General features: G+C 30.8%; 1 protein-coding gene and 1 long non-coding RNA gene across 2 annotated transcripts; both read right to left on the reverse strand.

The window, feature by feature from the left end:
- Positions 1-209: 209 nt before the first annotated feature.
- On the reverse strand, positions 210-2,335 carry LOC114180713 (sucrose transport protein SUC8-like). The gene is made up of 4 exons (XM_028067014.2): positions 1,113-2,335; positions 903-966; positions 717-760; positions 210-580 (listed from the first exon to the last, which is right to left on the reverse strand). Exons 1-4 carry the CDS (start codon positions 2,310-2,312, stop codon positions 398-400), a joined length of 1,491 nt encoding a protein of 496 aa, XP_027922815.1. The 5' UTR covers positions 2,313-2,335; the 3' UTR covers positions 210-397.
- Positions 2,336-5,670: 3,335 nt separating this feature from the next.
- Positions 5,671-7,492, reverse strand: LOC114181621 (uncharacterized). Its single transcript, XR_003603870.2, has 4 exons — positions 6,865-7,492; positions 6,526-6,785; positions 6,353-6,415; positions 5,671-6,098 (listed from the first exon to the last, which is right to left on the reverse strand). It is a non-coding gene; the product is annotated as an uncharacterized LOC114181621 (long non-coding RNA).
- Positions 7,493-11,160: the final 3,668 nt, after the last annotated feature.

The following is an 11,160-nucleotide window of genomic DNA, read 5'->3' on the forward strand; positions in this document are numbered from 1 at the left end:
TAAAACTGACCATGAAATCAGAATACAAAGAACGCTTGTTTGTTTACTGTTTACTTTATACTTTGTTTGCTTGTCCTATTACAAAGAACGCTCACCCAGTTGATTTGATTAAACAAAAATTAATTTGAACACAAAGAAACTAAAATCCTCGTTGAGAACAATAATAAAATTCTATTTTATTGGTTGAATTTGAAGATGTTTTCCCGACAAAAAATTGTATAAATCTCATACCTAAGTACATAAAGAACATGGATATCTTGCATAAGCTACGATAGCAATGAAAACTTTTCAAGGATCTAATAACTAATTTCTTGAGCAAGCGCACCATTCCTTAATCCAAAAACTCTTCCTCTTTCTTCTAATGTCTATGTATGCATAACATACTAAGATCTAGCTGTTAATGAAAACTAGCCATTTTGAGGTTGGAAATGTTGGCTTCATCTTCTTTCTTGGTGTTTGGAAGTAGAACAACTGCCAATATGGCACTTATGGCGGCTGCTACGGCACCCAACACGAATGCTGGCAAGTTGCCACCACCAAACAATGCATCCCATGGTCCACTGATTGCTGCAACAATCATCTGTGTAAATTAAATATACAACTCTTTATTAGAATTCATTGGTCCAAGGAAGTTTTATATGTTCTATTCTATAATTCTTGAAATAATTATGACAAAATGTAATTAGATGACAATGTATGAAGTAATGTATTGTAACCTGAGGAATCACAATTGCAATATTTAGAAGACCCAAAGACAATCCTGAAAGTTTTGAAGCAAACAAAAAGGTTACACATTTTTATTTAGCCTTAAACATTTACTCACCCCTTCTTTTGATTCACCTTAAAATAAATAAATAAAATTAAAGCTTAACTTAAAATAATGGTAACTTTGTAATATTTACCTTGTCCTGCTCCTGAGCTACTAGAGTAGATAGAGGCTAGAGCAAATGGAACACTATAAGTAACCTGGATACACAAAAAAGTATTAGTTTACAGAAAGATAAAAAATAGTCCTAATTTGATACAAATTAAAACTAATTTTCCAAGTGTTCCAAAAATCCTTTAAACTTGTTTCCGAACAAGTGAATGGTGAGAAAAGATAGAAAGCTTACCGCAAGAGGAATACCAAGGACGCAGAAGAATGCTAAGGATCCAATTTTCACATCCATGGAGGGGTTTCCAATGAGAGCAGGGTTATTGGCACGTTGTCGCTCAGCGATTTTTGTGATGAGCACGGTCATTGCCATGCAAACTGCGAGAATAACATTCACGATTGCCCACAACCATTTCGTTCCACCAACCAAGCGACCCAAGGGTTCTACACCCAAGGACACCACAGCCAACACCACTGAATTCAACATGAGGCCCAAAGAACCAGCTTGCACACCAGCATCATACGCCTTCTGCCCAACGTCACCACCATACACCTCACGACCCATCCAGTCAGTGTCGAACAACACATAAGGGAACCACGCAATCCAGTTAATAGCAGTCACCAACATCAACATCCACATTGGCTTCTCTAGTCCCTTGAATGCAGCACAACACTCCCCAGAGAAGCACGAAGGTTGTGTCTTCCTTGCCTCATCTTCTTTCAACTCCTTACGTGTCGGTGTGAACTGAGGGTCGTCCACGCAACTGAGAACGATAATACACAAACCAAGAAGAAGAATGATAGAGAAAAAGAAGCAACTTTTTAGGTTTGCACAAAAGATGTTGCATGCCACGGTTTCAGTGAAAGGGAAGATCTTGTGGAGATCGTTATAGGATCCTGCGGCATAGCCCAGGACATTGCCGACAGCCATGAAAAATGAGAAGAATGCATTAGCTGTTCTCGTTTTTCTCGAATCACCGGCAGCTAAGTCACCTAGGAAGGCACGACATGGTCCCTGGAGCATGTTGTTGGCAACATCTAAGATCCAAAAGCCGGTGACAAAGATGGCAACGGCTCGTGGACGAGTTCTCTTTGTGATGTCATCGCCAGCCATGTGTCCTATATCAGAAGCATAACCAATAAGGAAAATGGAGACTGCAACAGCTATTGCGCCGGCAAGGATAAATGGACGACGACGACCGAAGGGAGATTGGCAGCGGTCACTGCTGTAACCTACAATGGGTTGAACTACGAGGCCAGAGATAGGGCCACAAAGCCAAATGAAGGAGGCCCAAACGTGTGGAACTCCTAGGGTTTGAACATATGGTGTGAGAAGGGATAGTTGTAGAGCCCATCCAAATTGGATACCGGCGGCGATGGATGACACTGCCACCATTTTTCGAAGGGGACTCGGTTGTTGTTTTAGTTGCTCCTCCATTATTACAACTTTATTAAAGTATTTTATTACTTTATAATACAGTGTAACTTTTGTTCAACGAACATTAGTATCACTTAAATAGTTCTTGCCACTTTTAATTTTAGAAGTACGAAAACAATTAGAACAACCAAGATTAAAGTTTTACTTTTCTTCTTACGCTTGCAACCAATAAAATTACCTAAAGCTTAGGTTTAGGTCTTTCTAATCTTGAACAAGTCTCTTTTCCTATTTTTCTTTTTGGAAGGGTAGAAAGGACAACATTTATGTTCAGGACCACAATATATTGATGATTGTATGTAGATATTCTATTTATTTTATATTAATGTTGATGATTGTAGATAAATATTCTATTTATTTTACATTAATTTGCAGCTGAAACTTATTGTTGTTCATGATTGTTATAGTAATATTCAATTACAACCAAGATATAACATAAATTCACATTTCATAACACTTTGAAACGCAAGTCACACACCTTACAATATTTATTACATTGCTACAATTGAATTTATCTCACTTTACATCTTATTATTAAACATATTAAAAAAAACAACTTCACCGTATCTATCAAATAAACATTCACCTCAAAAGTTTTATTTTAATAATATAACGACATACATGAATAATTATCATTTAATCCATTATTATTATTTAGTCAAAAGAACCATTCCTAAGAATTAAAAATTGTACAAAAAATAAATAATTTTAGCATCACAAATCGCATAGGAAAAAATTATATGTACACATTTCAACATGACTACACCTATTTAATGCATAATAAAACTTCGTATCTTTTTCTTTAATTTTTCTCAAACCCTTTCTTTAAGATAAAAGTATAGTTTTACTAGTGTTAAGTAAGTGTAGAATAAAAACATGAAGTGTACATGTATCATCATACAATGGCATAAGCATTGTCATCCATTACCAACTAGTTTTTCTTAAAACACCAATAATGACAAGCATAGCACATAAATGGATAATGTAAGTTGTCATGGATTACAAGTCACCACAAGTTGCTCTTACATTCATGTTAGACCAAGAGTCATTCATTACTAGGTTACCCCTTAATTATTCTTTGGTTTAATTAGTCGGATGGTATCCACTTTCGTTCATACGTGTGAGTTTGGTACCTGCTTTTAGAAAGGTATCAATCGAGGCATCTTTTCAAAATTTAGAACTCAATTGACACTTTTTTAAAAGTTGGTACAAAACTGACACATCCAAACAAAAGTGGGCATTACCCAATTAATTAAACCTTATTCTTTATAAACTTCTCAATGTTTCATTTCAGCAAGCACATCCACCAATGCCTCCCTCAATGGTCACCACAAAGAGACATCATTAATTACAAAATTATTATATGTCAATTTTACGTAACAAATTTTTTTTAATGATAGTTTATTAAATATAAAAGAGTTATTACATCACATATTTATTATCATGAGATTTTGTTTGTAGGTACAAAGGACTTTCTCTTACTTCTCCTCCATAAATGTTTCTCTAATGACTAACGTACTAGTAGATGATTACCAAGTTAATAGACTATAATATTATTTTAGATTAAATTAATTAATAGTTTGAAATCAATTAACTTTAATTGAATTAAAGTGCTTAATAAATACATGAGCTCGAGTCCAAGAATTAAGAATTGAGATAGATTAAGAGACTTTCCGGTCTCTAATGTCCATCATAATCACAAAAATCGTCAATAGCAATAATAAAATCTTTGGAACCTTATTTAGCTATTGTAAGGGTCATGTTAGCCTCTTTATCTAGGAAACCCTTTTATTGCATTACATCCTAACTCCATGTAGAAGGACATGGTTACCAATGTGTTTAGGGTGACAATTATGAGAAGTATTCACTAATACAAAAATAGGAAACAACAAAGTCATATTCATTTTGAACCATATTTGATAATGGCATTGTTCTGGTATACCTAATAAGTCCAACATTGCTTAGGAGTCGAGGTCAAGCACGGTTTAAATACTTCTTCTTCCCTCCACCCTCTAGGCACCTTTTAAGATCAAAACCATACGAAACTTCACGCTCCAAAGCAAACAATACCTCAAAAACACAGTGATTGTTCCTAATGAGGTTGTCGGACTGACTTGGGTCGGGTTGAAACATTAGCATTATCTGTGGAGATGACAACTCCCCTTGACCTCAATTGGGGGGCTTGTTCTGATACTTCTGCATGGTTAGTATGTAGAGGATGAATCTCCACCATTCATTCTCTAAAGTAGAAGATTCTATAATTTTGAGAAATGATATTTTACTCAGATTCTATACTTTTGTGAAATGCCTTTGAAACATCAAATAAACCTAATAAAATTTGATTAAAAGGATTAAATCCACACATTTCTAAAGTTAAAAAACTAAATTGGATCAAAGGTTCGAAGAAGAACCAACACTACAAAAAAAATTAATTTTTAACGTCAGTTATGTCAATTGTTTAGCAACGATTTTAACCGCTTCTATTCTGATTGTTGTCAGTTAACTTGGCACCACAAAGGTCTCAAAGGATCAGTTTTAACTACCTCTAAATTAATTTAAAAAAAATTATCTAACATTTAACGCGATTACAAAACCACATTTTTGAAAATATATATTTAATATTTAGTGACAATTTAGGATTTAGAGTTTAAAAAAATAAATTAATATTTCGTGACAGTTTCAACTACCTCTAAATTAATTTGAAAATTTTCCATGTATTGTACTATCAGAAAAATCATTATTTTTTCACAAAAAAAAAAATTATTCAATATTTAGTGTGGATTGGAATTTCAAAAAAATCATAATTTTTCTAAAATAGAAATAAATATAGAGAACTTAATCAAAATACAATTAGAAAGGAAATATTGGTGTTTTCTGAAAAAGTAAATAAAGGGAAATATTGATAATATTAGGTAAGGAAGTTGATAACACTGGACCGAAAATAATGAAAGTCAACACAATAAATAGTGTAAAGGTTTGATTAATTATTTTATTAAAACTAAAAGAATAGGGCAAACAATGTAATATTTAAAATAATAGTATAATAGCAAAGGATAGATTTTATTAAAAAAATGTGTGACATTAAAATTGAATTTTCTATACTTGGCAACACTTTTCATACCAAAGAATCTAGTTTAGCTGTTTAGGTATAATAAGTTACTATAAACTTCTTTTGTTATCAAATTTCAGTTTCTATGAATAGTTAAAGAAAAGACTTTTCACAAGTTGTGTTTGGCCGCCGAATAAAAAATGGAGACATGTTTGGAAGCAATGCTATGCTAGAAACACAAAACACAAAGACAAAGAACATATAATGGTAATTCATATAACATATTTTTTTAACTGCAAGCAACAAGGGTGTTAAATGTAAATAGATAAAGGACTGCGCCTCAAGCTCGAAATATTTTCCTAAATCATTAGAAATCCAATTTAGATAATCCTTTCTATTTTATCTTTTGTAAGGGGGTTTCATAACTACACTAATCAGTATTTGGTAACTCAAAAGGTACGTACCTGAAGCAACATAAAAACCATAAGTGTCTGTAACAGAACCAACTAAAAATCCCTGCATGTGTAAATGACCAATGGTTCATCAATCTCATAGACATGAATTTCCAGTGTCAAAATATGTAATGATACCCAAAGCCAAGAAAAGATTCCGTCAAGAATTCATGACATTCTTTCCCATCTTCTTTGTAACTTATAACACTTATGCGATCTCGTATATTTGCAGAGTCAATGATTCGCTCTTCATGTATCCCTATATTCGAACCTTACCATCAATGGAGCCTGTAATGAAGTAGTTTTCATCAATGAGGTTGAATTGAATTCATGCCATTGAGTTCATTAAAAGTAAAGACATAATTATAACTACTACATTCAAGGGATGAAAAGATAACAATGTTTCAAATTATGATTATGAAGATAAACAAAGTATGTGCTTTAAATATTATATTGACCAATTAAAGTATGGTTGTAAAAAACAAACCAAAAGGTATTGTGCTCTTATACATACCATACTCATTGTAATTGAAAACACTTACACATTGACTACAATCAATTTTCCACAAGCGAGCAGTTTTATCCATAGAAGATGAACGGAAAATCTGCCACGAGAAATTTTTATCAGCTTTAAGGAAAACTAAAATTGAAAGCAGAACATATGGAGCATATTACATGATTAGAAGGGGATAACAAGCTTATGCTATAAACTCACATCTGAATTAGATCAAGCCAAATCCAAGACATCACTGGAATGACATATAAGCAGGGAAGGCCATTGTCAAAGGGAAATTAGCAATTGATCTATATATTTATTATTGCAAAGTAGTAATAAATATCCAATCCCATTAATGAAAGAAAATAAAATCTTGGTATAACATGCCATAATTCAAGCTCTGCATCTAGAAGAAGTCCTATTTCAACAGTCCACCATCGAGCAACATTTTCTTTTGTGTATCCCCCACCTCCAGTGACCTGTAACAGAAGTCCATTCTTGTAAAATCATCCATAACACATGTGAATGTAAGGCAAACATAAACTGATATAAACTCACCAACAACGTCAAATTGAATCTTTTTACAAAACTAACACATTCAGAGTGACCTATTAAAGAAACATCAAAAAATAAATTTTCTAATCAAGCTACACCATCTACTAAGCAATAGAGACCAATATTTAAAAAGACAAACTGAGAACATAAACAAGAACAACCCGGCTTCATCCCTAACATTGAATGGTGATATTTTCATCAGAGTAGGAAATTTACAAGGAGATAAGCACCATCAATAGAGAGATTGAAGCAACCCAAGCGATCTCCAACAACCGAATCTGCTTCACACCGAAGAACAATTGCACCAGGTTGATATGTTTCAACTACTTTGGAAATAATCTATGGCATAAGTATTTAAAAAATGTTCAGAAAAATTACCACCAAGTAGAAATAATGTATTGAATATTAAATGAGAAGCTTTATAAATTAGGTTGATGTTTGGCAGTAAAAGAAAACGAAAAAATTTTCCATTCGTTCTTCCTGTGTAAGAAGAAGAGATTCAATATCATCCGCTGCGTACAAATCAATGTTAGAAATTATCAAAATGATAAATCCGTCAAATCACCAGAACATAAGAATTGAAGTTTGAAGTTAGGGTTAAAAAAACTGAAATTAGGATTAGGAAAGTGAAAACTCAAAATAACCAATGGGAGAAAAAAAAAAACCACTAGCACAGAAAAAAACACATACAAAAAGAATTTCCAAAAAAAAATCTCAGGAGAGAAGGAAGAAGGAAATACAGCTTCAATATGGAGAAGAGAAAGCATCCACAAAAATAAGCTCTTATGAGAAAATAACACTCAGAGAGCTCTAGTGTAGATGAAACGAGTTGGAGAAAAGCTTGCGGTGGAAGTGGAGAAACTTTCAGTGCCTTAGGTGAGAAAACGATGGAGCGCGGCAAGGAATAAAAAGGTAAAAAGAAAGAAAAAAATAATCAATTAAATGTCCCAAACAAGTATAACTGTCACTAAATATATGCCACTATAAGATATTATTTCTGTCGTTTAACTCTAATATATATATATATATATATATATATATATATATATATATATATATATATATATATATATATATATATAAAAGTAGTATAAATCACATAATAATATTTAAAGTAAAAAAGAATTTTAAAAATATTATTTAAAATTAATTGTGAAAGTGACCATACTTTTTTTAATCAATTATTTAATATATGAAGATATCGTGAACACAAATTTTTTTTCATCTAACACATAAACCCCAAATAAATACTAAAGCGTATTTTATTACTAATGTAGTTCTATTATATTAATTATAAATTTATATTTGAGAATAAAATGTAATTAAATTATTATTAGTGTAGGTTAATTTTTATTGTTATTAAAAATAATAATTATTGAGTTAAAATATTTATATAATAAATTATAATTTTGTTTAAAAAAAAAGAATAATTAGTTTTTTTTTTATCTTTTTATAAATTCTATTTTCTTCTTTTATCTTTTTATCTCTTTGTTACTTTTCTTGTTTTTCCTTATTTTCTTTTCTTCTAAGAGTTATTTTTTAGGGTCTTGGCTAGGGATGTCAAAAAAATCTGTACCTGCGGGTATTCGTGGATAAAACCCGCAATGGATAGAAAACGGATATTAAAAATGGATATCCACTACCCGCAAGTACGAATAATTTTGATACCCGCATGTTAACAGGGCGGGTATAGGTATCATAGTATCTGTACCCATGGATACTCGTATCCGCTAAATTTTAATTCAAAAAAATATCCTCATATATATATATATATATATATATATATTAGTAAAAAACATTCTAAGTCTGTATTCAATAATGGTGGTCAGATTCTTACCCTAAATCAGAGTAGATTACTTTAAGATACTGTGGAGGCATTGATGTGTCTCCAAGACTGGTTATAGACCAACATGGAAGGTAAATGAAATTAACACTTTTACTTAGATATTTTAATTAAGTGATTGTTAGAAATTTTTAATGAACTTCTTATGTTTTTAGACTCTTCTAGATTAAAATTGGACAACATAAAACATTATACTTTATTCAATGTTGCAAGATATGGATATTAATGAAGTTAGTAATTTCTTTAATGTTTCTTTCAAAAATAAACTACAATATAAATTGTTAGTGATTTTTTTTATTTGTTTATTTTTAAAGAATCAATAGGAGAAAGTGAGCTCGTTGAACCAAGCATTAATTATGGTTAAATATTTATTTTTTAAAATATTTTTTTACATACCCGTGGATACCCGCGAATATGAAAAAAATAGGTGGGTACCCGCATAACAGATACCCGACGGATATGGGTACGGGTACGAGGCGAATATTTATCCAGCGGATAGGGTACGGGGGAGCTACTACCCGTATCCTACCCGCCCCATTGACATCCCTAGTCTTGGCAGATTACATTCATTCAATCTCATATTGTCGGTGTGTACCAATTTTTCACCCTCATTTTTGGTTTGTATGTTTTATTCTTTCTATTTGTGTTGTTGTAGTTTTTATTCTATTTTGGATTTGTACTAAAATTAGAAATGTGCTTCTTTTGTGCAGTTTAGTTTTTTTTATATTTTTCGATTTACGAGTTTCAAGAGTTTTTTTGCATATATTTTGACGAGGGACTGACATTTTTCTACAAAATCATTACTTAGATTATGGGTTAGTCTTTTGGTAGATAATAGATTAATTAAAGTGTAATTCAAAGTTGAGTTTTATGTAAAAAGATAATTCAAGTTTAGGAAAAAAGAAAAATGCTTACTATCAAGTTGAGAATAACCTAAGTTTATTGCAAAACGTATTACATGCAAAAAGAAACAATTTGATAAAAACATTAAGAATGAAATTGTAAAATCTCTCCAAGAATCGTTTAGAATTGATTCTATTTTTATATATTGTAGATAAAGAAATTACCACACTTTAGAGTAGATTTGAACAATTTAAAATATATGAAGATATTTTTATTTTTTATTTTTTATGTAGTGTTAAAAATTAAAGTCACTAGATTGTACATTTTTGCAAGAAAATTGCTTAAACTTTGAATAATCTTTAAAATATGATAATTTGTTGGATAATGATTGAATAGATTTATTTTCATAATTAAATATCTTGAGAGAAATTATAGGTTTGGCAAATGATAAACCAATTGATATTCTTAGTTATATACAAAAATTAAATTCTTTTCCAAATGCATATGTAACTCATAGAATAATGTTGACAATTTCAATGTCAACAATGTCTCAAGAAAGATTAAATGGATTGACATTATTGTCTATTGAGGAAGAAATGTTAAATGAATTAATTATGACAATTTAATAAATATTTTTGCATAAGAAAAAGCTCAAAAATAAATTTTAAATAAAAGACCTCTATTTTTAAGTTTGTTTTAGGCCTTTCAAACTCTTGAGCCGCCCATGTTCCCAATATATACCAATCTAGCACGATTTTGGTTTCAAGGTCAAAATTCGATCCTGCATAATGTTTTTTTTGCGTTATCCTAGTCCAAATTCAGTTCTCGAGGAACCGAATTTTGAACTGGGTTTTTAATTTTTTTTTGTGGTTTTTTGTTTTTTATAAATAGAGGAATAAAATGAGAAAATTATTGTGGGAATACATTATGGAAACCGTTCTATAGTAACTCATATTAAGTACCTTCGTCCCATGAGGGTAGTCAACAACAAACTTATCCATGACATGGTTGAAATCAAAACAGACAATGATGTTGCACAAATGATCAAGCGGTGGAAAGAAGTTCAATTTTTGGACCTGTACGTGGAACATCCCGACACTTGGCAATACATTGAATTGTTCATCCAAACAAGATATACATGTCCACCTCATGTCTATGAAAGAAGGAAACATCTAAATCCTTGGTTAAATACAGATCCATGGGGTGTGAAATTTAAATATCCATTTCATCAGTTCTAGTCAAGTTAATTTTATTTTTAATTATGTCAATTAGGTTACATGTAATAACTTTCATTCAATAAATTTATTTCCTTTTCAACTTTATAAATCGCAATTCTACATATTTAGTAATGCATAAATACAATGCAAAAAAAAAATTATAAAACACATATATTAACTATATATTTCAAGTTAAAAGAAAATAATTTATTTCAACCAATTTTTCAATAAATTATTTATTACTATATTTTAGAAACATAGCTTTTAAGTGTGTATATATATATATATATATAAACAAGAGAATTTTCTGTTTTGTGTTCACATTTCATAATACCAGTTTTATCCTTAATTATTTTAAAAATTTATTATTTTATAAATAATTTATTTTTAACCATT

This window comes from Vigna unguiculata, chromosome 4 (genome assembly GCF_037176805.1).
Source record: "Vigna unguiculata cultivar grain cowpea cultivar isolate G323 ecotype 2 chromosome 4, ASM3717680v1, whole genome shotgun sequence".
NCBI classification, from domain to species: domain Eukaryota; kingdom Viridiplantae; phylum Streptophyta; class Magnoliopsida; order Fabales; family Fabaceae; genus Vigna; species Vigna unguiculata.

Excerpts from the sequence above, each read along its gene's own strand:
- LOC114180713 (XM_028067014.2), bottom strand. The coding sequence starts at position 2,312 with ATGGAGGAGCAACTAAAACAACAACCGAGTCCCCTTCGAAAAATGGTG. Across the intron at positions 967-1,112 it reads TCCTTGGTATTCCTCTTGCG|GTTACTTATAGTGTTCCATT; the intron begins GTAAGCTTTCTA and ends TTGTGTATCCAG. Across the intron at positions 581-716 it reads TTGCAATTGTGATTCCTCAG|ATGATTGTTGCAGCAATCAG; the intron begins GTTACAATACAT and ends TAATTTACACAG.